The following is a 22,934-nucleotide window of genomic DNA, read 5'->3' on the forward strand; positions in this document are numbered from 1 at the left end:
ATGTAAATATATAAGGACTTGGTATGAAACATCATTTATTGCCCTCACCCCCACTCAGCTAAATTCTTGTGATTTTTGGTTTTGCCATCATCTAAGAGAAGAAGGTCAAGGAAAAACAAGGGCATTTGAAATCAAATACATTTATTTTTTTATCCAGTATAATTTAATATACAATGTACTTACAAAACAAAACCCATGAATAGGAAAATTTCTTAAAAATAAACTGCAAGAGATTTTCAATCTACAGGTCATTTCTTTTTTTGTGTTCCCATCACCATGTACACTTAATGGTTAACCAAGTCATACTGCATCTAAAGTTACTTTAAAAATAAGAGAATAAGTCGATTGCTCTTCCATTGTTTGGGATATTGACTAAAAGTGATATTTTAAGAAAATAAATTTCATTGTAAAAAGATGAAATAATTAAATCAGTGGCTTGCAATACTTTAGTAAAGGTAGTTTTAACAATTGCGAATTTAATTTATTCCGCATTAACAATGGCTAATAACATCCTGTTATAATCTCCACCACATTCACTGGCAATGGCATCAGATAGAGCCGTTTCATATCTTGCAGCGTATGCTTCTTTTATTTCTTGTAGATCAATCTGAGAAAGAAAAAAAAGGGACGTATTTACAAGAGGTTCAAACCTAGTCTGTTGATCTTTCAAAGTACTATGGGAAAAGAACTTCACTACCCTGTCATAAAAGGTTTTATAAGATAACCTGTCACATAAGTGATAAATGGGGAAGGTATAGAATCTGTAAACTATTTCATTGTTTTGAAGGCTTACAAGCGACTTCTTAATATATCAATCAAAATAACCCTCATTTTGATTATGGGACTGTCTTGAAAGAGATTGTACAATTCATTTGAAGATGGTAGCATGTAGAAACTTGAATAATAATCTTGTTTTGATATGTCAACTTTCGTGTAATTTCGACAAGAAGCAATGACGAGTTACCTCCCCTGGAAAACTAAGCCCCCTCCGCTCAATTCCCAATATAGAGAACAATCTAAACTATCGGGTTTGCACTTGAAAAAGAAAAAACTATATAGGCACTGTACAGCTTACGTACTTCACTTCTTGAAACTATTATTCTGATAAGATCAGTGTCTTTGGTACCCAAACCTTCAAAACTCTCTTTTAGTCTTCTGGCAAAATATCCTGGCATATTTTTAGTTGACTCCACTAAAAGAGACAGACACGAAAAAGCATATTTATCACAAGCTGTTGTTTTACAAACAATAGTATTAAAAATATTTCTATGGCAGACTGGTCATATTAGTCCACGAGCCATTTCTCATTGCCGCATTGGTTTTTAGTTTGTTGCACCCGCCTGTCAATTTGCCGACTTTCCCAGTGTCTAGACCTGAAGGCATAGGCGTCGATCGGTGACATATCGAAAGCCACTAAATACCTTTTGAGTTGGTAGTGCCCCTTTACACTTCCAAAAAAATAATGCGTTAGTTCTCTGATGTTCGACAAATAAGTGAGTCTAAGGGAATTTTGAGTACGATAGTTTCAGAATTTTTGTTGCTTGATCACAATATAAAGTGTCTGTAACTGAAGTAAAAATTATTCTACCGAGGTTATCACATGCCGCTTCTTCGTTTCACTCTTCATATTTGGACGAATTACGGAATAAAGTTGTTCCGAAATGCATCAACCTACCTATAGCTAAATAACCATTCTGTAGACTTCCATCACATTCACTATCAATAGTTTCTTCCATAGTACAACCAGTCAAATTTTCATAGTGAATCATTGTTTGACGAAGTTGTTGATGACTTCTCAAACATAAAATGGCGTTCAGTTCAGCCTCCTCTGTACCCCAAACAGCAGCACCAGCCTGATAACAGACATGAATCAGATTAGATAATGTTCAATCAAAACCTATCGGGCGAATTTTCCTTATTTATATGTATAAATACAGCACCAACATTAGCCTACTTGGGTGGTAGACTAAACATTCACAACAAATGGTTATTGTGTAATGTGGGTAAGATGCTGGCTCACTAACAAGGAGATCCTGGCTGGATTCGATTTGCAAGTTGGCCGAGCAAATTTCCCGGTATGGAAAAGGTGCAGGACAAAGAATCTGGCATGAAAAAGTGTCTGTCGTTCGGATGGGATAAAAAAAAATTGTTGGCGTACACGTTAAAAAAGCCATTGATCGTTGAATTCGAAATAAGAAGAGTAGCACCACTATACGGGCAAATTTGTTCTCATTGCAAAATGAATGGCGTATGCCGGCCTTCGTTATCCCGGTTGGTGCAGAAAAGTGGGACGTTAAACTCTACTTCCATTTATTTCCCACTATCATATTAATCATTATATTATTTCTTTAATAAAACATTCTTACCTCATAAAACTTTTGAGCATCTTCGGTCGCCTGTTCATAGTCCACACCTGGTTTATCATCTCTACCAGCAGCACACAATGATACTAGTAATCTCTCAAAATATCCTGATGTTTCACCTTGTAGGTCATCTTCTAATTCATTTCCAACTTCTACAAACCAAATATACATTATTTCAAAAGCATCTGAGAACCGACTGTATCATACGGTCTGTCATTGGGTCAACTGGCATGGTTTCGATTCCCCGGTTGTACGTGACAAGGAGTAGGATCGCCTGTCCAACCTCGTGAGTTTTCTCTGGGTCCTCCCACTGCTGAAGACCCCTACGCGCAGGCGAATTATTGAAATAAAATTAGTCCTGAAATGATCTAGTTTGTGTCGAGTGGACGTTACACCCCCCCCCTCTCTCTCTCTCTTGTCAACAAGAAAGTACAATAATGACACGCTTAAAATGGCCCAGACTCCTTGCGTAAGTTATAAACCGGGTATTTTATTTAAGCTTTCATTGAATTAAAATGTTTGGGTTTGTTTACGTTATGCGTTGAGTCATTACAGCCTTTTCTATAAAACTAAAAAACTACCAATCACGGTAGGCCTACCACTCTGCGGCTCCAAATTTCATAATGGTAGTTGATTTTGCAAATAGAAATTTCCCAGAAAAAATGAATGAGTTATGATTAAAGTGTAGTATATATTATGATATCTGACCAGTGCGGCAGTAGCTTATTTACCTTCCTTATATTTTTCTTTAATTTCGTTTATTTCATCATTACTGCGTGTACACATAATTTCTATAATGGTTGTTTCATCAGTACCAACACCCTACAGGATAACACAATAATAATAATAATAACAGTTTATTCACAACTATACATGTACAGGCATGCGTATGGAAGTTACAACAAACGTTTCACATTGTGAAGCATAACAATATCTATCTACATGTCTTACAAAATAACATTAATTTTCAAGATGGTGTATGGTAGAAAACCTCCCAACATAGTCTTGGTTACCCGCCGAGACGTCTAAAATGTACCAGATTTAGTTGTCCGAGACTACAAATCATAACACTTTTAATTCTTTACTTTCAATGATAACTGATATATATTCATATATTATGATAAATATAACATCACAGGTTCGTATAGCAACAGCAACTTGACCGTAACGCCACGAAACTTGGTACAACAATTAGTTCAAGTTCAACTATCGTTCAGAAAACAATTATCTATATCGAGTATATTAGAACTGCACCGCTTGTAGAAAGTAAATTTGTATTCTGTAATACACAAGCTGGAGACTTAAGCCAATAAGTGACTATAACATACAAATTTATGGCCCGTGTTTGTATACAGAGAATTTTTGTCAAGTTATGGATAATATTACTTGTTCATTCCCAACAAAACAAAATTGGTAAAGCCATTGTGGTTTCCCACCAGAAGGACCAGACAGTTATCCTACTATTACCATTTTGTAGGTCATATTACTTACTGTCATAGCATTATGTATCTGCTTAGCATCATACATGCGAGGATGTTCAAACATAGCAACGCATATTTCTTCAAAATCGCCCTTTAATTCAGATTTAAGGTCTTCAATCAATTCCTGAAAATATGTCATTCTTTTATAAATAAAACAAGCAATAGTGTAATATATACATAATATATAAGGTGGTCGATTATTTTGGTCTACTGCATTTAAATAAAAATTGAAGGAAACTCGACGTCTGCCAGGAAAATATTGTTTAGCCTACTGTCCGAAATTTCTGACAATAAGAATTTTATGAATTTTTCCTGTCGGTGCTAGGGGGCGCAAACTTGAGGATTGTCGTGAGCGGCATGTAATTGATCAGTATCGTACACGAACAAATCTCAACACAGACAATTCAAAATGTTAACGCTCTCATTTTATAGAATGTCAAGAAGAATTACAGTGAAGATTTGTAGATGTGGCAAAAATCAGAGGCGGTTTTTGAAGGGAACAATGCCCTGTGGAAAGTGCACAAGTTAATTGATTGGAATAAAATGATGCTGGGAAATGAAATGAAATAGGGTTTAACGTCCTACAGTTATGAAGACGGAAAATGATGTTGGGGCTTAACGTACACTTGGTCCATTAGTTTTGATTATTAAGGACCTGGACGGCCTTTATTAGTCCGAGTCTACCCACACAACAACTTTTAGTACCTTCTGATAAATCTGGGCGACCAGAAGAGATACTGAAGAAATCTCACCTTTCCATAAGCCGCTTTAAACGATTGTGCTATTTCCAGTCGTTGTTCATTATTAAAACCAACAATGGTACTTATCAGTTGTTCTTCGTCTGTGCCTGAAATATACAAGATATAACATGGTATTTTGGTGAAAACTTCAACAGGCCTAGATTCTGGTCAATTATGGATGTTCGTTTAGACTTACTTTGGCTTATAACAACGGACACGCACTGCACCCTTTGAATGAGAGAGAGATAGAGAGATAGAGAGAGAGAGGGGTTTAACGCCCACTCGACACAAACTAGGTCATTTCGGGACTAACATATGATTTAATTTTATTTCAATAATTCGCTTGCGCGTATGGGTCTTTAGCAGTGGGAGGAAACCGGAGGACCCGGAGAAAACTCCACGAGGTTAGACCTTTGAATGGGTGTTTGATCTAGGACAGGCACTGCGCCAGGTAAATACGGAAAACTTGTAAAATAATTAAACACCATACCCCATCCAGCCATGGAGTCCCTAAGGGACTCTGTAATAGCAGCGACATCGAAGTCATAATTCTTTCTGATGGTACCCTGCAATATAGAATGAAAGTCAATTAGTGATAAAATATATAGTTTTGTGTGCAGTGTGCGTGCAGCCATTGTAAAATAATATATATATATTATACAGCTCCCAATAGTATTTTTTTCATCGAACTACAATTTCTTGTTGTCACGGTAGCCTAAGTTGAAAACTAATGGGATGCATGCTATTAATTCTCATTTTATTTAGATTTTGAATGAGCAGACATGTTCTGCTGACATTATACCAAAATGAAAATGATAGATACACAAATACATATTTCATAAGTTAAAAATAAGGGAAGTCTCCAATATATGCCCCGGGGTTTATATAATCACAAGACACATCATTCGTCACGGATCACTTATTTTTACTTTACTCTTCATTGACGTACACCAATACGTGTCGATATGATATATATAGGCTATAAATAAAACCTTAAGGGTTAGGTACAGTAACCTCAAAGAATCTAGATTAAAACTAAAAGCATCCCACCCAAAAGCCTCCACTCACCTGAATAGGGAAATAACTCCGCGAAAAACAGATGTGCGGCTCGATTCCGACAGCACCCCCCTCCCCCTACATGATTACATGAGGTTGTTGAAGTCTCGTAACGTATCTGGTATAACGAAATAAAAATACATATGGGGGCGGGGGTGGACGGTTACTAAGATCTGTTTATTACTGCGTGGGTTATAATGTCTACCAGTTAAAGGTTATTTAGTTTTACAATTAGTCTGTCATCCGATATTAGAAACTCTTATCATTATATGAGCCACACCCAGTTGATTCTTAATGAAAACAATTACTTTGTTATCATGTGTAGGATAATACTACAAAGATTCGGATGTTCTCTTTCTGAAGATAATAACATAGACATAGACGTCAATAGTTATAGCCGACATCAGAAAACTGAAATTGTGATTTTGTCAGGGAAAAGGCACTACTATACCCAAGCGCAACGTATTATATAGAGCACCTTCACCGTACGACTTATACGAGATTTAGGGTCCATTAACATTTGGTTTTATTCATTTCGGAACACAAAGATAACATTGTCAAATAGAAATTGTAGATAGACCCTCCCTCATATTTGGAGTAATCTTTGATAGTAATCTTCTTGATAATGAAGGCTCACACGCGTGAAGTTATGACATTAAAATGTTTTGTAAACCATATGTAGTTTAGACAATAAATGTGATACACCATTAACATACTTTTCTTGACCTTTGTGTCATTTTACTCAATGTCACTAATATGGAAGTCAACAAAACTGGGATTTAAATTAGAAATGTTTACCTAAGCACTACATGGTGGTGCTTCCTATGTTAGTTTTATGAAAGGACCCAACAATAAACTTCTATAAGACAGGTGTAAGTGAATTTAGTTAAGTCACAATATATAGGGCCTTTGATTTCGGTTTTATCCAACGCCAAATAAAGTTATGGCGGGAAGAGAGTGAGAGAAAGAGAAATGGGGTTTAACGTCCACTCGACACAAACTAGGTCATTTCGGGACTAACATATGGTTTAACCCGGAGAAAACCCACGAGGTTGGACAGGCGACCCTACTCCTTGTCACGTACAACCGGGGATTCGAAACCACGCCAGTTGACTCAATGACAGGCTTTATGATACAGCGCGCACGTGCTAACCATTCGCCCCCCACCCCCCCAATGGTGGGAAGGGTTATGGGTGTGTATTGAAATGGACACCGCTTCTTCCGTATATTTCAGAAGCATATAACATAAACCGTTAAAGATATTTTTATGAGATTTTGCACACACAAACATCAACCTAGTGCCTTTCGCTATTTAGACATTTCTAAGATTTAATCATTTCTTGTTTCCATGAATAAAAAAATTCCCCATCTTTTTTGCCCACGAGGGCACGGAACGTTGATGATTAAATATTCTTGTTCTGATTGATATCTGTTAATCAAAGTGGGTGCCTTTACTGACATGTGCCATGATATTGTATGACATATTACTAGTTACTTCTAAATAAGTAAACTGTCTGCGATATCAATATGAAAGTAGATACCAAACCCTATCATAATTACACCTCGGTTTTATACATTCACATTACTACACTTTATGGATTTAATATTCAACTCGTCGATTGAACATAAATTGTTTATGTCACTGATTACCTTGACAGCTGTGCTTTAATAGTAATTTAATTACCAAACAAGAAGTATGAACAAATCACAGTTTCAATGCACCACTTGCTAGAAATTAGAACACAATACCCAAAACTAAATGAACCATACATTTTATTGACTTAAGCAAGAATATGCATTTTATAAAATAATCTATTACTCGAGCTAGGTCAATTTTAGTTTTAACCAAATATTTTGGGGCACTATTATAAAACTTGAGCAATTATTGTTCTGTGAAAAATACACGCAAAGAGTTCATTTTAGTCTTTTCCTCTGAAATATTCCATTCCATATGAAAAGAGTAATGTCTGCTTATTATATATTTTCAAGGTTAAAGTCATTACTCCTATTTTAACAAACTTGAAGGCTAAATTTCTAAAAAAAACCCTCCTAGATTAATAATGGAAATGATATCATTTTCAGATAAGCCCTCCTTATTTAAATTCTTTCACACTCCCACCTATCATATTAACACAGCTAGCTACATTTACTATAATATGACCTAAAATATAAACTTGTTTTATATACATGTAGATATTTACATAGGCCTATTACCTACTATACTAGTATGTGATAAGTGGGCGTGGTGACTAAAAGCTTGTCGATGCGGTATTTACAATTAAATGTTGTCCTGCTTCAGGCTACGCAAACTTAACATGACCCTTATATATATATTAAGTCGAACTGCACCCATTTATAAGCAAATATCATTGTTCTTCTGGTTTTTTTTTTTTTTTTTTTTTAAAATCACATGCCCAAAGAACAAAAGTAAAAGTTAGCTAGATGTGTCCATCGGTCCATCTTTGTAAGTTATGCATGAATGCCCCATCACATCCTTTCACCTTCATTAACGGGCCACATTCTACAAATACTTTAATAGATATGTATTTACCTATATCTTCTAATATCCACGTATATAGCAAAAAATAACAGTATTTAATGGTTAAAATTACCACCATTTTAAAATTAAGTTCAAACTTTAAAGACAGAAAAAAATATTCGTTTACTTACCGGCATTTTGTTAGATATTATGTCAGAGAGACCTCTTTACTTGCGACTGGACCAGACGAACTAAGTCACGTGACACGTCTAACGAACGAAGGGAAATGTGGGCTGTCAACATAGGTGGGTGATCAAGCTTGAACGAATATGTATTACTCATAATAGAAAGAATGTACATGGGTCACTGAACCATTTTGATGAATTAACCCGACAGAGTGATGTCGTTGTTGACCACTATCAGTGGTCTTTCGCTCAATATTAGAAAGTGTTTGACAACTGTCGTAAATTTCTTTCATTTTGACAATAGTCCTAATGATAGTTACGTAAAGATGCATTCACGCAATGTTGTTTCATTACTCATTGTCACATGATAGCAATTATCTTTTCAGTTATCCTTAGAACAGTGATATATATATACCAAGAAAAATATTTTTAAAAGCAATGAATAACAGATATCATTCGGGGTTACCAGATTCTTTTAAAATGTTTTTATTTTAATTTTAACAATTGTATCATAGAAATAAACGAATAATTGATCATGATACATTAGAAATGCATCAGAAAACGAATCAGTTCTCCCTCATGGCAATGTCTGACTCTCGTTGTCATGGTTGCATGCCAGCTAGATGTTTCAGATATTTAAGGATATTTCAAGACTAACAAATTGTATATTTTTCATTATAAATCATTTGTGTACATGGAGCTTGCGAAGAGGGAGGAAACCCGAGAACCGGGAGAAATCCTTCAAAGTTCGGCAGACGACCCTAGTGCCTGTCGAGTGCTAAAACGTGAGCTCGAACTAACACGTTCTATTTCAAGCGTTAGAACCTGTCCACCAATTCCAAGAAAGGGCAGTAACACATGCTGGAATATTTCTTCAGGGTTTTGATATTCTTGTAACAGTAGGCTTACTTTATACCACCTTCGAATCTGGGTATCTTCAAAATGATATAAATGATAGTCTAGACTATCAAAATGATATAAAGAAAAATATGGATACCGTTACCCATATTTTAAACTGACGTGTTCTCTAAGGCGGATGTATTGTAATTACATGAACGACTAATTATTACATATCTGAACTCTGTTTTCAAGTACAACAATTCTGTTTTTTTAAAAATGATATAAATGATAGTCTAGACTATCAAAATGATATAAAGAAAAATATGGATACCGTTACCCATATTTTAAACTGACGTGTTCTCTAAGGCGGATGTATTGTAATTACATGAACGACTAATTATTACATATCTGAACTCTGTTTTCAAGTACAACAATTCTGTTTTTTTAAAAATTATTGTTATTATAAAAAAGCTGAAATTGAACTTAAGAGCTTTGTTTGTTCTGGTATCACTCCTTCTCTTCAATCCCGTTATTCATAACATTCAAGGGGATCACGGTGGCTAAGTGGGTAGGGCGCTGGCTCGCTAGCCTGGAGGTCGGGTGTTCGATCCCTGCATTGGCCGAGAAAGTTCATCCAGATTTTCCGGCGTGGTTCTCCCTTGTCAGTGATGCAGGACGGAGGGGCTGACAAGGACAGCTGTCTAGTCGTTCGGATGGGACGAAAAACCGAGGTCCCGTGTACTCATTGGCGTGCACGTAAAAGATCCCTTGACAGTTGGAATTCGATATAAGAGTAGGCCGTAGTGCCGCTGTCCGGGCAAAATTTCCCTCATAGCACACTGTATGGCGTATGCCCGTCTTCATTAGCCCAGTTCGGAGCAAAACAGTAGGACGTTAAACTCCATTTCATTTCATTTCATAACATTCAAGTGATCTGAAAATAAGACTTCTAAGGAGTATGAGAGACAACTCTTCCAGAGGTTGGAGTAAGACTACTATATTTGCCGGCATGGAAAATATGGAGAGTCCGGTTACCATAGCCAAGACGTGCGCAGAAGTTAATAAGGTCTGCCATGGATTTAAGTGCCGTTCCATCAGACAAGGAGTAAGATCGATGGCCTCAAATTGGTGTTTAGATTTCTCTCTATTACACAAGACCCACGCGCACATTTTAATTATTGAAGTAATAATAGACCATCTTACTCCCGGAAGCTTAAGTGAACGTACTGCGGTAATACTACACATCGGTTTCGTGATGGCAAAGTTACAACACTCATGTCTGTTCAGTAATAACTACTTATGCACATATTCATCAAGTTTGTTCATTCTGTTTTATTGGAGAAGCTTGTCGAAATGGGGTCCCGGCTACATTTCCCTGAAGTTATATGGAGCTTTTACACACTGATTCAGATTTATTATGAGTGTAGAAAAATCTTTCTGGGATTCATTGATTGGTAAAAAAGGAGAATTTTGATCCTTGAAGGCAAAAACTTGCATCCCATACAGTCCGAAGATGACGATATGTTTTTTTTAAACGTTGGAGCTATTGTTCGATTAGCTCCAAAGGTAGGATTCTCACGAAACTTTGGAAGTATAGGGAAATATCGCGCTGATAATGTGATATATATCCTTTTCTCAGGTATCGTGTCTTTTCAGTGGGCTTTTGGGGTTGACTGAAAACGTTTGTTTTTACTAACACTTGTTATCTCTGAGGTTATCTCTTCACTAGCCCAGTCGGCACAGAACAGTAGGCTGTTAAATACCATTTCATTTCATAAGGGCCCCACAATTTTAATTTCTTTAGATGCATATCAAATTATTCCCTGCATGATTTTCGAAACATTTAAAAGGACCTTCTCTGGCCTAACTCACACTGATAATATGCAAAGAAGCTTCTCGGATATATCATCGACATGGGATGGATTATTGAAAATGAAAACAAGCTTGTATAATAATAGTGTCGGAGAGAATTTATTGCTGCACATATCACAATTTCAATACTGTATGTATTATATATCTTATATAGATAATAACTTTATTTAACAATATGATGCAAATAATAACAATTCTCAGATATAAATAAACAAAAGTCTACATTATAAACAAATAAAGAATGTAAAGAATAATAGAGATCACTGAGGATTAACCACAGCTTGTAACATATTTTTATAATCCCCGCTACATTCATCAGCAATAGCATCTAATAGGGGTTTTTCATAAATACTTTCATACGAATCACGAATATCTGCTAAATCAATCTGAAACAAAAATCAAATATCTTGCATTTAACTTAAACCCATAGACTTAATTGAGTCTAACGTATTCAACGCTGCCTTATAGTCGAGCAATGACTAACAATTATGAAATATAGGAGTTGCCTTTTGGTTATTTTGGACCTCTTTGTAATTTCTGCGTTGTGCCAGACTGTTATTAGGATGGTCAGATAACTGTGTTCGCGACAATAAATAAGATTGACATGCGAATGTTTGGATAATTCGTCTGATTTAACAGTATTTCGTCTTAACGAGATTGCGAGATAATTCGTCACATGTTAGCCTTATCCATACGTTGTCATACATATAATCATTGAATTATATATTCTTTTCAGGTATATGACGATATCCTGCAAGTACCCATGGTCAAGCCAATCCGATTGGCGCGGCGTCAATACTAGCCTTGCCACGGTGGTCGTGATAAGTACCGTTTTATCATTGCGTATGCGACTTTACGTGCCAGTATGTGTCTTAACACTTCTCACAATCACTGTTTCTAGTTTCTCAAATTTTCACCACCAAGCATATCAGTACCCGGTGTTTCGACGCATTTTTTGTCGTCCATCAAATTATACCTACCTCACTACGAGAAACGATAATACGAATCAAATCATTGTCATTTGTTCCAAAACCAGCAAAACAGTCTTTTAATCTTCTAGCAAAGAAAGCCGGAGTATCTTTTGCACTTTGAACTAAATATGAAAGAAATAAAAAAGTAAAAATCAATATTGTGTCAACTATATCTGTATTTTATCACCTATGCAATAATGTATTGACAGTATTCTACGGATGATAATAAAGGGTATTTTCGAGAAATTATCATTTCGTAGAACACTATACAAATGTTTACTCGATTCCAAAATTTCCATTTTCCTCATTAGAAATTAACAATTAATATAATTCTTCGAATTTTGTGTCTTTAAACTTGATATAATAATGACTAGTATGATTGCGAAACGAAATTGTATGGGGTTTAACTCCCGCCATTCTGAGGTTAACTTTTATTTCTATTGTTAAATCCTTGCATTGGTCGAGAAAGTACATCCAGATTTTCCGACGTGGTTTCCCCTTGTCAGTGGTGCAGAACGGAAGGCCTGACAAGGGCAGCTGTCTAGTCCTTCGGATGAGACGAAAAACCGAGGTCCCGTGTATATATTTTAATGCACGTAAAAGATCCCCTGGCAGTTGGAATTCGCTATAAGAGTAGGCGATAGTGCCGCTGTCCGGGCAAATTTTCCCTCATAGCAACTGTATGGCGTATGCCTGTTTTTATTAGCCCAGTATAGGAGCAGAACAGTAGGACGTTATACCCCATTTCATTTCATTTCTTTTTCTATTGTTAAATGTGCAATGTGAGTGACGTTTCGGACTGTTCTTCATTCAGGTCCGGCCTAACACGTCTCCATTGAACGTGGTAGGCCTACGCTTTGCTACAGAAAGAAACCATGATAACTTTCTTTATGTGAAAGACAGTTTGCCTACTAATCTAAACAAGACGCCCTTGCAATGAAAAGAATTCAAATACTTGTAAGATCCGAAAAGCACAGCTTGAGCCATTGCCGTGTTTATAAGCGGTGATTTTAATGCTTTGAATCCATGGTAAGTAGGCTCACTTCAGAATTCAGAATAAAACATATTTAAATCAGCATTTAGGAAAACGAAGTCTCAAGAATATCGTTCTGATGATTTACAAATCTTACCAATAGCTAAGTAACCATTCTGTAATGTCCCACTGCATTCATTTTTAATTGATTCTTCTATTGTTGTCCCCGTAAACTCTTCATAATTCACTATGATTTGACGTAACTGCGGGAGACTTCTCAAACACAAAATGGCGTTCATTTCCGCTTCCTCCGTACCCCATGCACCGGCGCCAGCCTAAAGGAAATATATGGCGACTACATCTTAAAACAAAGTTTATTGTAGGGTAGCAGGTCATAAACTTTGTCTAATGCAATGAGTGGGAAGTGTATGTCCACCGGGTGGTACAGATAAAGCGACCGCGGACTTCACCTCATACAGTCGTCTGCTGTTGGCTAACATATTCTCATACTCCTCGCAGTGTTTCGTTTATTTAGACCTAATCCAACCTAACACTGCTGTAATGAAAGCAAATTTGTTTCAAATTATGACTGGTCAATAGTCCGATTAACAACCAATAGCTTAAAGCGTAACAGTATCATATTGGACCAAATGTTTACATAACGTTACGTCAAGATTCACGATTTTATTATGTCCAGTTAACCAGTGCATAGCAGAATATTGCAGAAAAACTAATTGCGTGACAAATGAGCCTATCAAAACGAATACAATGTAAACAATACTGTTTGGAGACGAACAATACTACCTTAAATCACTGTTCAAAGTTTTAGGGAAGACCCCAGATTAAACAAAGGGCTGTCATGTTGCTGTACTTGGGATAGATTTGATTGAACGGGAAGAATAGACAAATTCCCTCAAAAGCTTAAGTATTAGAAGCCAATCCAGCAATGGCCCGAGGCTTTGTACTGGACTACGGAGAAGGCCCAATACGATGCGAACTGGAGGACATCCCTTTCTAGGTCTTCATGATATAATTTTGGATTAGCCTGTAATATCTATATTATTTATAGAACCAATAATGGTACGTGCCTCGTGGAATGCGGTAGCGTCTGTTATTGCTCTATCGTAATCAACATCCGTATTTTCCTCTCGTCCTGCGGCACACAACGATACCATCAATCGTTCAAAATAACCAGACGTATCACTCTTTAGATCGTCTTCTAATTCATTCTCAAACTCTGGAAAGGAAACGGAAATATAAGAAGTAGCTCTATGTCGAAAACCTAAACTAAAAACCGAGAGGCGCTTCTCTATGAAAAGTCTCCAGAATGCCGAACGTTATTAATGAGGAAAGTAGCCTACACAATATAAAGTGACATAATAACCCAATCATACAATCACACAATAAGTAACTGAATGTTAGTAACCCACCTTCCTTATATTTTTCTTTGATTTCGTTTATCTCATCATTTGTGCGGGTGCACATGATCTCAATCAACGTAGACTCATTTGTTCCAGCACCCTGAAAATATCATTATGGAGCAGATAGAGGTGAGTGTTCCCAAGTCCACCCACCCACATTCTTAACGGACTGTTTTTTTTATTCAGAATATATTTACATCTATTTTATACAATATTGGGACAACATAATAGCTTTCTGGTGTTACAGGTAACATGTTGAACGACAATAACAGTTTGCCAGACAATTAACGTATGTCAACAGACAGCTTTTATTAAGATGACCTTCATGGATTTGCCCTCCGCCCCCCCCACTCCAGTTTTTAGGACAAACATTGGTTTGGGATTACGATTCTGTACCGCAAATAATAAGTTTTGTGAAAATTGGTCATTAAAAAGAGAATTCTACAGTAGAATGAGTAAAGCAGAGTAATTTCAACAGTCGGGGCCAATAAAACTGGGAATACTTTTGTGAAAATTTTCAATGCGGAACCATACAACAAATATTAACTATTCCTAAAACTTGAAGGCATATCACCAATCGCACGAGTCATGGGAAATAACTTTTGAACTAGGTTTGTCAGCAATAATTGAGCCCTATAGAGTACGAACGAGTACGGAACTGTACGTTTATGGGGATTCAATCAGTAACTCTGGAGGAACCCTCACTCTAGCACCCACTATTCTTGAAAACCTGGTAAGTAATTACCTCTGCAGAGTGGGTATGGGGGTCTGGGCATGTGGGCTTTCAAAACATTAATTAGACTATTATGCAACTCTAACCAACGCTGTAAGCATTAAATACATAGTTTACTTTTGACTTCAACCATAGAACGTCAATATCTATAACATTAAGCAAGAAAGCAGTGAAGAAAATATGCGACATTTCATTGACCCATTCCACCCTTTTAAATTGTAGGCCGGTTGAGGACGTTCGGGAATTTTCCCCGCAGTCCACAATCGCCGGTTTATATGAATGAGTATTTTGGGGAATACTAACCCTAACCCCAACTCTTTTAAGACGGGTAAAAGGTAAATTAGACCCAAGATCAGTCTTCTAAAAAGGGTTAGGGTTAGTATTCTCAAAGATGCTCATTTAAATAAAGCGGACTACAGAATCCCCCTTTTAGATGGTTGAGTAATTTGTCCGGAAGTAGACCCCATTACGCGAGGATTATCTAAGCCTAATCTATAATGGGAAATAACCCCCCCCCCCTACTTTAAGCGTTAACCCTTCTGCCCACACCAGTTCAAGGATAAGTTCAGATATGCAAAACAGTACCTGAATTTATCGAGGAATGTCGATTGTGCAACACGTTTCAATAACATTATAACTGAAATCCGGCGCCCCTGTGTTGCAGATTTTTGATAAAACGGCGTAATCATTATTATCAGAATTTGGAATTGAATCATCCTACCATTAGCAAGTCATTCCAGCCGATAACAGTTGATTGTTGAACATATTATGAGATAATGGGACATTACACATGTGTCAATGATATTTACATGTGATAATTTTGTTTCACACTTTTAATGTAAATTATTTAATTACTCACCGAAATAGCGTTGTGTAATTCACGAGCATCATAAACTCGGGGTGGGGTCATCAAGGCAATTGTCACATCTTCTAAATCACCTCTTAATTCAGATTTCAACTCATCTATTAAATCCTGGAAAATACAAAGACCTATCAAAAATTACCAGAAACATGCACAATTAATGTCAACACTATTAAATAAGAAATTTTATATTAAAGATCATACTGTATAACAGAGCTGTTTTAAGAAATCGCACAAACAGCTCTGATGCAAGTTCGCATTTTTGTCACTAAAACTTCATCCTTTCTTTTCAGTAGTATTACTATCAAGGATATAATATAGACAACAAACCTTTCCATAAGCAGCTTTAAAAGCTGTTGATATTTCTTGTCTTTGAGCATTATTATGATTAACTATAGTAGATATAATCTGGTCTTCATCAGTGCCTGAAATCCAAATAAAGAGTAACATAACAAACTATTCGTGAGAGAGAGGGTTTAACGTCCACTCGACACAAACTAGGTCATTTCGGGACTAATATATATGGTTTATTTTTTTTATTTCAATAATTCGCTTGCGCGTAGGGGTCTTTAGCAGTGGGAGGAAACCGGAGGACCCGGAGAAAACCCACGAGGTTGGACAGGCGACCCTACTCCTTGTCACGTACAACCGGGGTATCGAAACCCCGCCAGTTGACTCAATGAAAGACCGTATGATACAGCGCGCGCGTGCTAACCATTCGGCCATCCACCCCCCCCCCCCCCTCCCAAACTATTCGTACAACAATATCTATAATACTCTTACTGGTTTAGTTAAACTATTATTTTAGTTATTTTACATAGGCCTATTTGTATAGGCATCATGATGATCTTTTTTTTTATCGATTTATAAGGAATGTGTTTGGAGTCCGGTGTTTTGTTTCGCCTCTTACGAGAAAACCATGACTCACACCAGTATGATACGTTTGGGAAATATTCTCCCATTTTCTTTGGATTTCTTCCCTTATAATGTTAGTTTGTTTTCATTTCGACAGGGTGGGGACTGTACAACGCAGAAATCTGGCCCCCTCAAATCTGATCTGATTTAAAATATAAGGTTGATGTGTCTGTGTATATTGTGGTCTGTACGTAGATTTGTCTTGTGTAATGGTTTATATGCCCCCCCCCCCACACACACAATCTAAGAAACTTTCTAACATCATGATGTTTTGCTAGGACTGACAATTGTATTCCATATGGTTATAATCCCTAGATTATAATAATTCCCATATACGCTTTCCGGGATTCACCCCATTTACCAAAATGGATCCCTTGATTAGTCAAAACTTTCACATGATCTGAACGCCGATTTACAAAAATATATGCAGGATGCTAGTATATAACATGAAAATAAACGACATGGAATTAACATCTAGTCTAAATCAGATTACATCGAAATAAAAATTGCTGACTGACATTAACCATAATGTTATAATTCTTATTTACATATTATGTAAATGAAACAAATGTCAAGAATTCATACTTAAAAACACTTAATGTAAAAAATATATCTACCAAATCCTTTCATAGCCCCTCGAAGAGATTCTGTAACACCAACTGGGTCGAAGTCATCATTAGCAAAAATAGTTCCCTGCAATAATCAAATACAAAATATGCACAATTTGCCGATGAGAAACATATTTGTGAGTATAAATGAAAGCCCCAGAGGTGTATCAGGTTGACTCGATGACAGACTTTATGACCCAAAACACACGCATTAGACCCCACCCCACCCCAACGGCGATAATGGTAAGACAGACGTTCAAATAAGAAAAAAAGTCTGACTAATTGGTTTCTAACTAATAGGACTCGAGAGTTGGATTAATTTTTAGTTGCTAGAATTCAAAATAAAGAGTCATTATGGACGCCCTATTGCCAAGAGATTAACGAAAAGAGATTAGTATACGGGTTATTTCAAACCTGGATTATGGACACGTAAATAAATTGTTACGTAATTTCATAAAATGCTTTTTACCCTTACAAATTATGGCCATTGTAATTCCTTAGGAACAGCAGGTTGTATTTAAGCAAAATACCTTTGATATTAGTTTGTGTTTTTTTTCTATAGATAATGACACACCATCACAGTTAATGCGGCAATATTCCAATAAATATACCTAATAAGCATTTTAGGTATTTCTCTGACATAACAAATAAAAGCAATCAATACCATTTTATGAAAGTAAAATTTGTAGAATTCTTCCTTTTTTGAATTTAATTTCTCATCAACACAATACTTCACTAATTTTGAGATTAACAGGGCGTTTTGTTTCTACGTAAGTGATAGGGATTTCAACTTTCGCGGCTCTTTTAATCGCACCCCAACGTGTACACGATGCCTTTCGGTTTTTTTGTTCAGTCCGAACGACTATGCAACTCTTCTTGTCAGTGGCAACTTGGCTTCGAATGCGGGACATTCTAGTCCAGAGCCCAGTTCGCTCACAAGTCAACTGCTACGGCCCCTTTTAACAGAAACATTTACATGTAATGTGGGTATACCTTTTGTTTTGGTCGTTGCCCGACTATAGCGCAAACCAATTTAAAAATATAGGCCAATTCGTTTATCCATCTGTTTGTTTCCGCACCACAGATCGCTTTCTAAATTTCTGGAAATGTATGGGTATATTGTTCCATGGATTAGTTTAATTGATTTAGAAAGTATTAAATAATTCCAGCTACCATATAAGTCTACAAGTAAGGTCATGATGTTTATGTCTTATCAATAATGTACCATAAAACTGTGTTTGTTTGAAAATGAATGAATGAAATGGAGTTTATGGTACGTCAGCTCCAACCGAGTTATACGCAACAAAGTTTTGTTGGAGACAAGCAGGATATCGTACTTCGCCCGGGGTCCAAATTCGCCAGAGGCCCAATTCGTTCGGGCGCAAATTCTGTGGCCTAAAACACTAATTTTATACCACATATGTTGGGGTGGAGCACAGCACCGAAGCGTGATGGGCGAATATACACATATTGATTTTATTTATATAGAAGATTTTCATACCCGCCCGTATTATTTGGAACCACGATGTCGTGAAGTAATTACGCTATCTACTACTGCAGCAGGACAATGGTTTTAAATCATGCTTTGTCCTACCAAATTAACAAATTGTACTCTTAAAAGACTTTATAGTAAATGTTATCTGTATTTTATACAGCAAATCTTATACTTTATATAGTAAATATGAGTTGTACCATAAATAATAAATATCATTTGTACCTTACATAAGGTTTGATAAAGTTATATTTTCTAGATGTATTTAACAATTACAATGGGACTGTATACCAAGACTAGGCAAAAAATCTAACAATAATCAAGCTGGCGCTCTGCCAGGAGGGAACAGGTGCCATATGACTGTATAAAACCAGAAACTTAGTAAGGTCAATTTCAAATAGCTTTAACGTGGCCAGATACAGTTTAATAGTATACCTTTACTTATCTAATATTTTACGAAATTACTCCATGGTTCTGTTGGTGTGTGCTGTTGTTAAAGGAACCGAGGCAATAGAACCGCGGATTTTTTAAAAAAATGTCCCTACTTATTTAAATTTAAAACGAATCGAAATAATACCATTTACCTACCGTCGTCGCAAAATATCGAGAATCTGCGTCATATTTTTGTAGGCTAAAAAGACGTTTTACAATATGATCCAAGGCGAAACACTGTAAAATATAATTCCTTTAATTAAGAGCACACTATTCATGATTAATGGTAAACAGACCATACCCAATAAAGAAAAGAAATCTTTTTAAAACGCATAAATATTGCTTAATAAAATTATTGAAAAAAAAGTGTAGGTGCCGAAAACTGTAGGTGTGTTAAAAGTACTCCCTAAAATATAGGTTATATCCCTACACTTTTAGAACAAATAAACGCGGTAAAGTATGAGTATTATGAGTTTAAGGTTAAAGATGATGTTTTGTAGTTCATTTGTTTGTTGTTTGTTTTTTTTTTTTTTAAAGTATTGGGCCAAATTAGACACCGCATGAAACCGCGCCAACGAATTCGTTCCTAGCGCATACGAGAAATGAACATCAAGCAAGTTGGGTAAAATATATAACAAAAGTACAAAATCCTAAATGCAAAAATCATGTACAATTTATTTTTTATAGTGTATGTTTTGTTGAGACGGTGTTAAGCCAGAATTCGCATCAAATGGTGCATTCTTATAGCCCCACTTTGTTATTTTACTGTTTAATATGACTAAAATCGTGCATTTATAGAGAAGTAAGGGGTCAGAAAGGAATAAATATAAATAATTTGAAAACAAATAAAAAAAGGTAGGTTATGTAGCGGATGGAGACGGGTAAATCGGTGATAAGAAAACGTAAGATTGAAGTTATGGTTTACGGGTATCTGTGATGCACGCGCACCACCAAAAATCATACCCACCCTACACCAACAAACACAGAAGCATAAAGAGTTGTCTTACCGTTGTTGGCTGCACTATTGTTGAAAAATAAAACTATGTGTGAAATCGTTTTATTTAACGCCCGCTTCCACCGAGGTGATATCGTAGAAATAAAACTATGTTTCATGGTTAATTATAGACAGGCCAGCTTTCATCCTCATATTATTATTCCAACAATGAATGATATAAACATGCGTGTACGTACAGAAAAGTTTAAATCCCCACCCATTTCCTATTAAACGTTTCAACTGACCCCAAAGATAATAACTTATTTTTTAAAAAAATGATTTACTATGCTTCGGCTCAAAGGGTCCAACAATAAAACGAGATGTCTTAATTGTTAATAAACAACAAAACCGGAAAGGAAATAAGAAATGCATCCCCGGGGTTGTCGGGTTCGTTCCCGGTCTTGGCCGACGAATGGACTGTCGAGGAAAAGGTCGACCCATGTACTCTTTGGCGGGAACAGTGTTGACGGTGAAAATGTGTTTCCTAAATACACTGCATGGAATATACCCATCTTCATTTGCCCATGAGTTAAACTCCATTTCATGTCATTTCATTCCATTTCCATATCAAATTTGGATACCAAATAGCCAGATGTTTTTCATTCGAGCCCCATGTACAATGAACCACCCCAAACCGGGTACTCAATGACGTATCCATACCATTTCAGAGAACCGTTATAACTTGTCACTATACAGGTAATAGATTATAACAGAAACAAGATACACATTAAAGAAATCTCCTTCATTGCCAGGATATTCATAGTTAATCTCTGTCAAATCTATCTAATGAATGTTATTTATAGAAAAGATAACACAAACCAGACACATTTCCTGCTTTAGAATCTTTCTATACATTCCACTGAAAGTGAAACTAAGGACTGTCACGAGACGAAAGTGGTGATCACGAGTTGTATTTTCACATACTTGGCAGGAAACCGGCCATGAAGAACATCCTTGACTCAAGCTCTCACTAGATTTCCAGATATATCATGGTAATATTAGTCATCTGTGTCTTTATTCATAACTTACAGCCGTGATATTATAAACAAACTCCTGATAACTATCTACTTCTTTATTAAAGTTTACATCGATTTTAAAGATGCATTATGTAAGAGCTAAATCTACTTTTTGTTTTTTGGCTTCAGTTCTTATATAAATTATTATTTAGACATTTATTCATACGACAAGCCCATAATCAACCCTCTAGATCATCGGATGGTCAAGATTTAAATGGATTTTAACAACCGCGAGATTTAAAAACTTAACGATAAAATGGATAATCAAGACATAGTATCAGTTGTCAAGTACCGTTGCTACGATAATAAACGAACTACTCTACATCTTCAGACAGTCATAACTTCGCCTGGGGGATCACGTGGCTAAGTGGGTAAGACGCTGGCTCGCTAGCCTGGAGATCGGGTGTTCAATCCCTGCATTGGCCGAGAAAGTTCATCCAGATTTTCCGCGTGGTTCCCCCTTGTCAGTGATGCAGGACGGAGGGCCTGACAAGGACAGCTGTCTAGTCGTTCGGATGGGACGAAAAATCGAGGTCCCGTGTACACATTGGCGTGCACGTAAAAGATCCCTTGACAGTTGGAATTGGATATAAGGTAGGCCGTAGTGCCGCTGTCCGGGCAAAATTTCCTTCATAGCACACTGTATGGCGTCTTCTATTATAGCAAGAACGACCAGCTTTGTTTTATTTAAATCTAACATAATGCATCTTTAAGTTATATGTTTTTGTAAACAAGTCAACTGAAAGATAGATCTACCTAATTACACTAAACATGCTTACGTATACCCTCTTATATATGTTCTCTTCACAACAAAATCTGGGGTGAGGGTGTGGGGTGTGTAGAAAAAAGTGTTATCTTAACAGTTGTCTATACATATTAACTTATCACATCAACAAGTTCAAGACAAACTATAAACAGCTAGTGATATAACGTAATGAAAAAACACCAACAAAACCCAAACAACAAACTATTTTGACGACTTCACATCTAACAGTCAAGGACATGTTGAATCTTTTAAATATCCGGATGAGCATGAATCCTTTATTTGACAAGTTGGTATACGAGCGATATAATGTCACGACAGTGTCAAACAATGGCAGTGTGTATACAGTTTTGAATATAGAGCAAGTGCGAATAATCATGTTAGGCTTTATATTATCATTTCACATGTAAATTTCACAAAACGGCCGATGAATGTTTAGGTTTCATAACGCCATTGTCATTTGTGAATAATACACATCAATTTAATTTTGTAATTAAGCCAATTATAAACAAGCTTTTGATTTGATCGAATCAACACGTTTAGAAATATATATATATATAGGTACCAGATTACGTGTACTTACCGGCATTTTGTATTGGTTTATTTATAGACTATGGTGAAGTAAATATAGTATATATCCTGCCCAGTCCAACAGTAATGTAATACTGACACAAACTGGTTATAATGCACAGCATACTCCCATTACCAACAACCCCCACCACCAAGTCACATGACTTT

General features: G+C 36.4%; 2 protein-coding genes across 3 annotated transcripts; both read right to left on the minus strand.

Moving 5' to 3' along the window:
• Positions 1-124: 124 nt before the first annotated feature.
• On the minus strand, positions 125-8,464 carry LOC126819164 (annexin A7). Its single transcript, XM_050547040.2, has 9 exons — positions 8,311-8,464; positions 5,075-5,150; positions 4,597-4,691; positions 3,855-3,968; positions 3,095-3,185; positions 2,367-2,515; positions 1,676-1,853; positions 1,080-1,192; positions 125-607 (listed from the first exon to the last, which is right to left on the minus strand). Exons 1-9 carry the CDS (start codon positions 8,314-8,316, stop codon positions 482-484), a joined length of 948 nt encoding a protein of 315 aa, XP_050402997.1. The 5' UTR covers positions 8,317-8,464; the 3' UTR covers positions 125-481.
• A 2,635-nt stretch (positions 8,465-11,099) lies between these two features.
• LOC126819163 (annexin B9) lies at positions 11,100-22,934 on the minus strand. Of its 2 annotated transcripts, none has more exons than XM_050547039.2 (9): positions 22,780-22,934; positions 17,509-17,584; positions 16,307-16,401; positions 15,974-16,087; positions 14,391-14,481; positions 14,049-14,197; positions 13,118-13,295; positions 11,997-12,109; positions 11,100-11,402 (listed from the first exon to the last, which is right to left on the minus strand). In XM_050547039.2, the coding sequence occupies exons 1-9, from the start codon at positions 22,783-22,785 to the stop codon at positions 11,277-11,279; spliced, it is 948 nt and encodes a 315-aa protein (XP_050402996.1). In that variant the 5' UTR covers positions 22,786-22,934; the 3' UTR covers positions 11,100-11,276. The 2 variants fall into 2 exon arrangements, with proteins under 2 accessions (XP_050402996.1, XP_050402995.1); XM_050547038.2 differs by lacking the exon at positions 22,780-22,934 and adding an exon at positions 21,237-21,260.

The sequence above is a fragment of the Patella vulgata genome, chromosome 4 (assembly GCF_932274485.2).
Source record: "Patella vulgata chromosome 4, xgPatVulg1.2, whole genome shotgun sequence".
NCBI lineage: Eukaryota > Metazoa > Mollusca > Gastropoda > Patellidae > Patella > Patella vulgata.

Bases quoted from the DNA above. Each gene is read 5' to 3' on its own strand.
- LOC126819164 (XM_050547040.2), bottom strand. The intron at 3,969-4,596 runs GTGAGATTTCTT...ACATATTTTCAG, and splicing joins TTAAAGCGGCTTATGGAAAG to GAATTGATTGAAGACCTTAA. The intron at 3,186-3,854 runs GTAAGTAATATG...GTTATCCTGTAG, and splicing joins AGATACATAATGCTATGACA to GGTGTTGGTACTGATGAAAC.
- LOC126819163 (XM_050547038.2), bottom strand. The intron at 16,402-17,508 runs GTAGATATATTT...TTTGGATTTCAG, and splicing joins AGGGGCTATGAAAGGATTTG to GCACTGATGAAGACCAGATT. The intron at 11,403-11,996 runs GTAGGTATAATT...TTTTTGTTTCAG, and splicing joins TTATCGTTTCTCGTAGTGAG to ATTGATTTAGCAGATATTCG.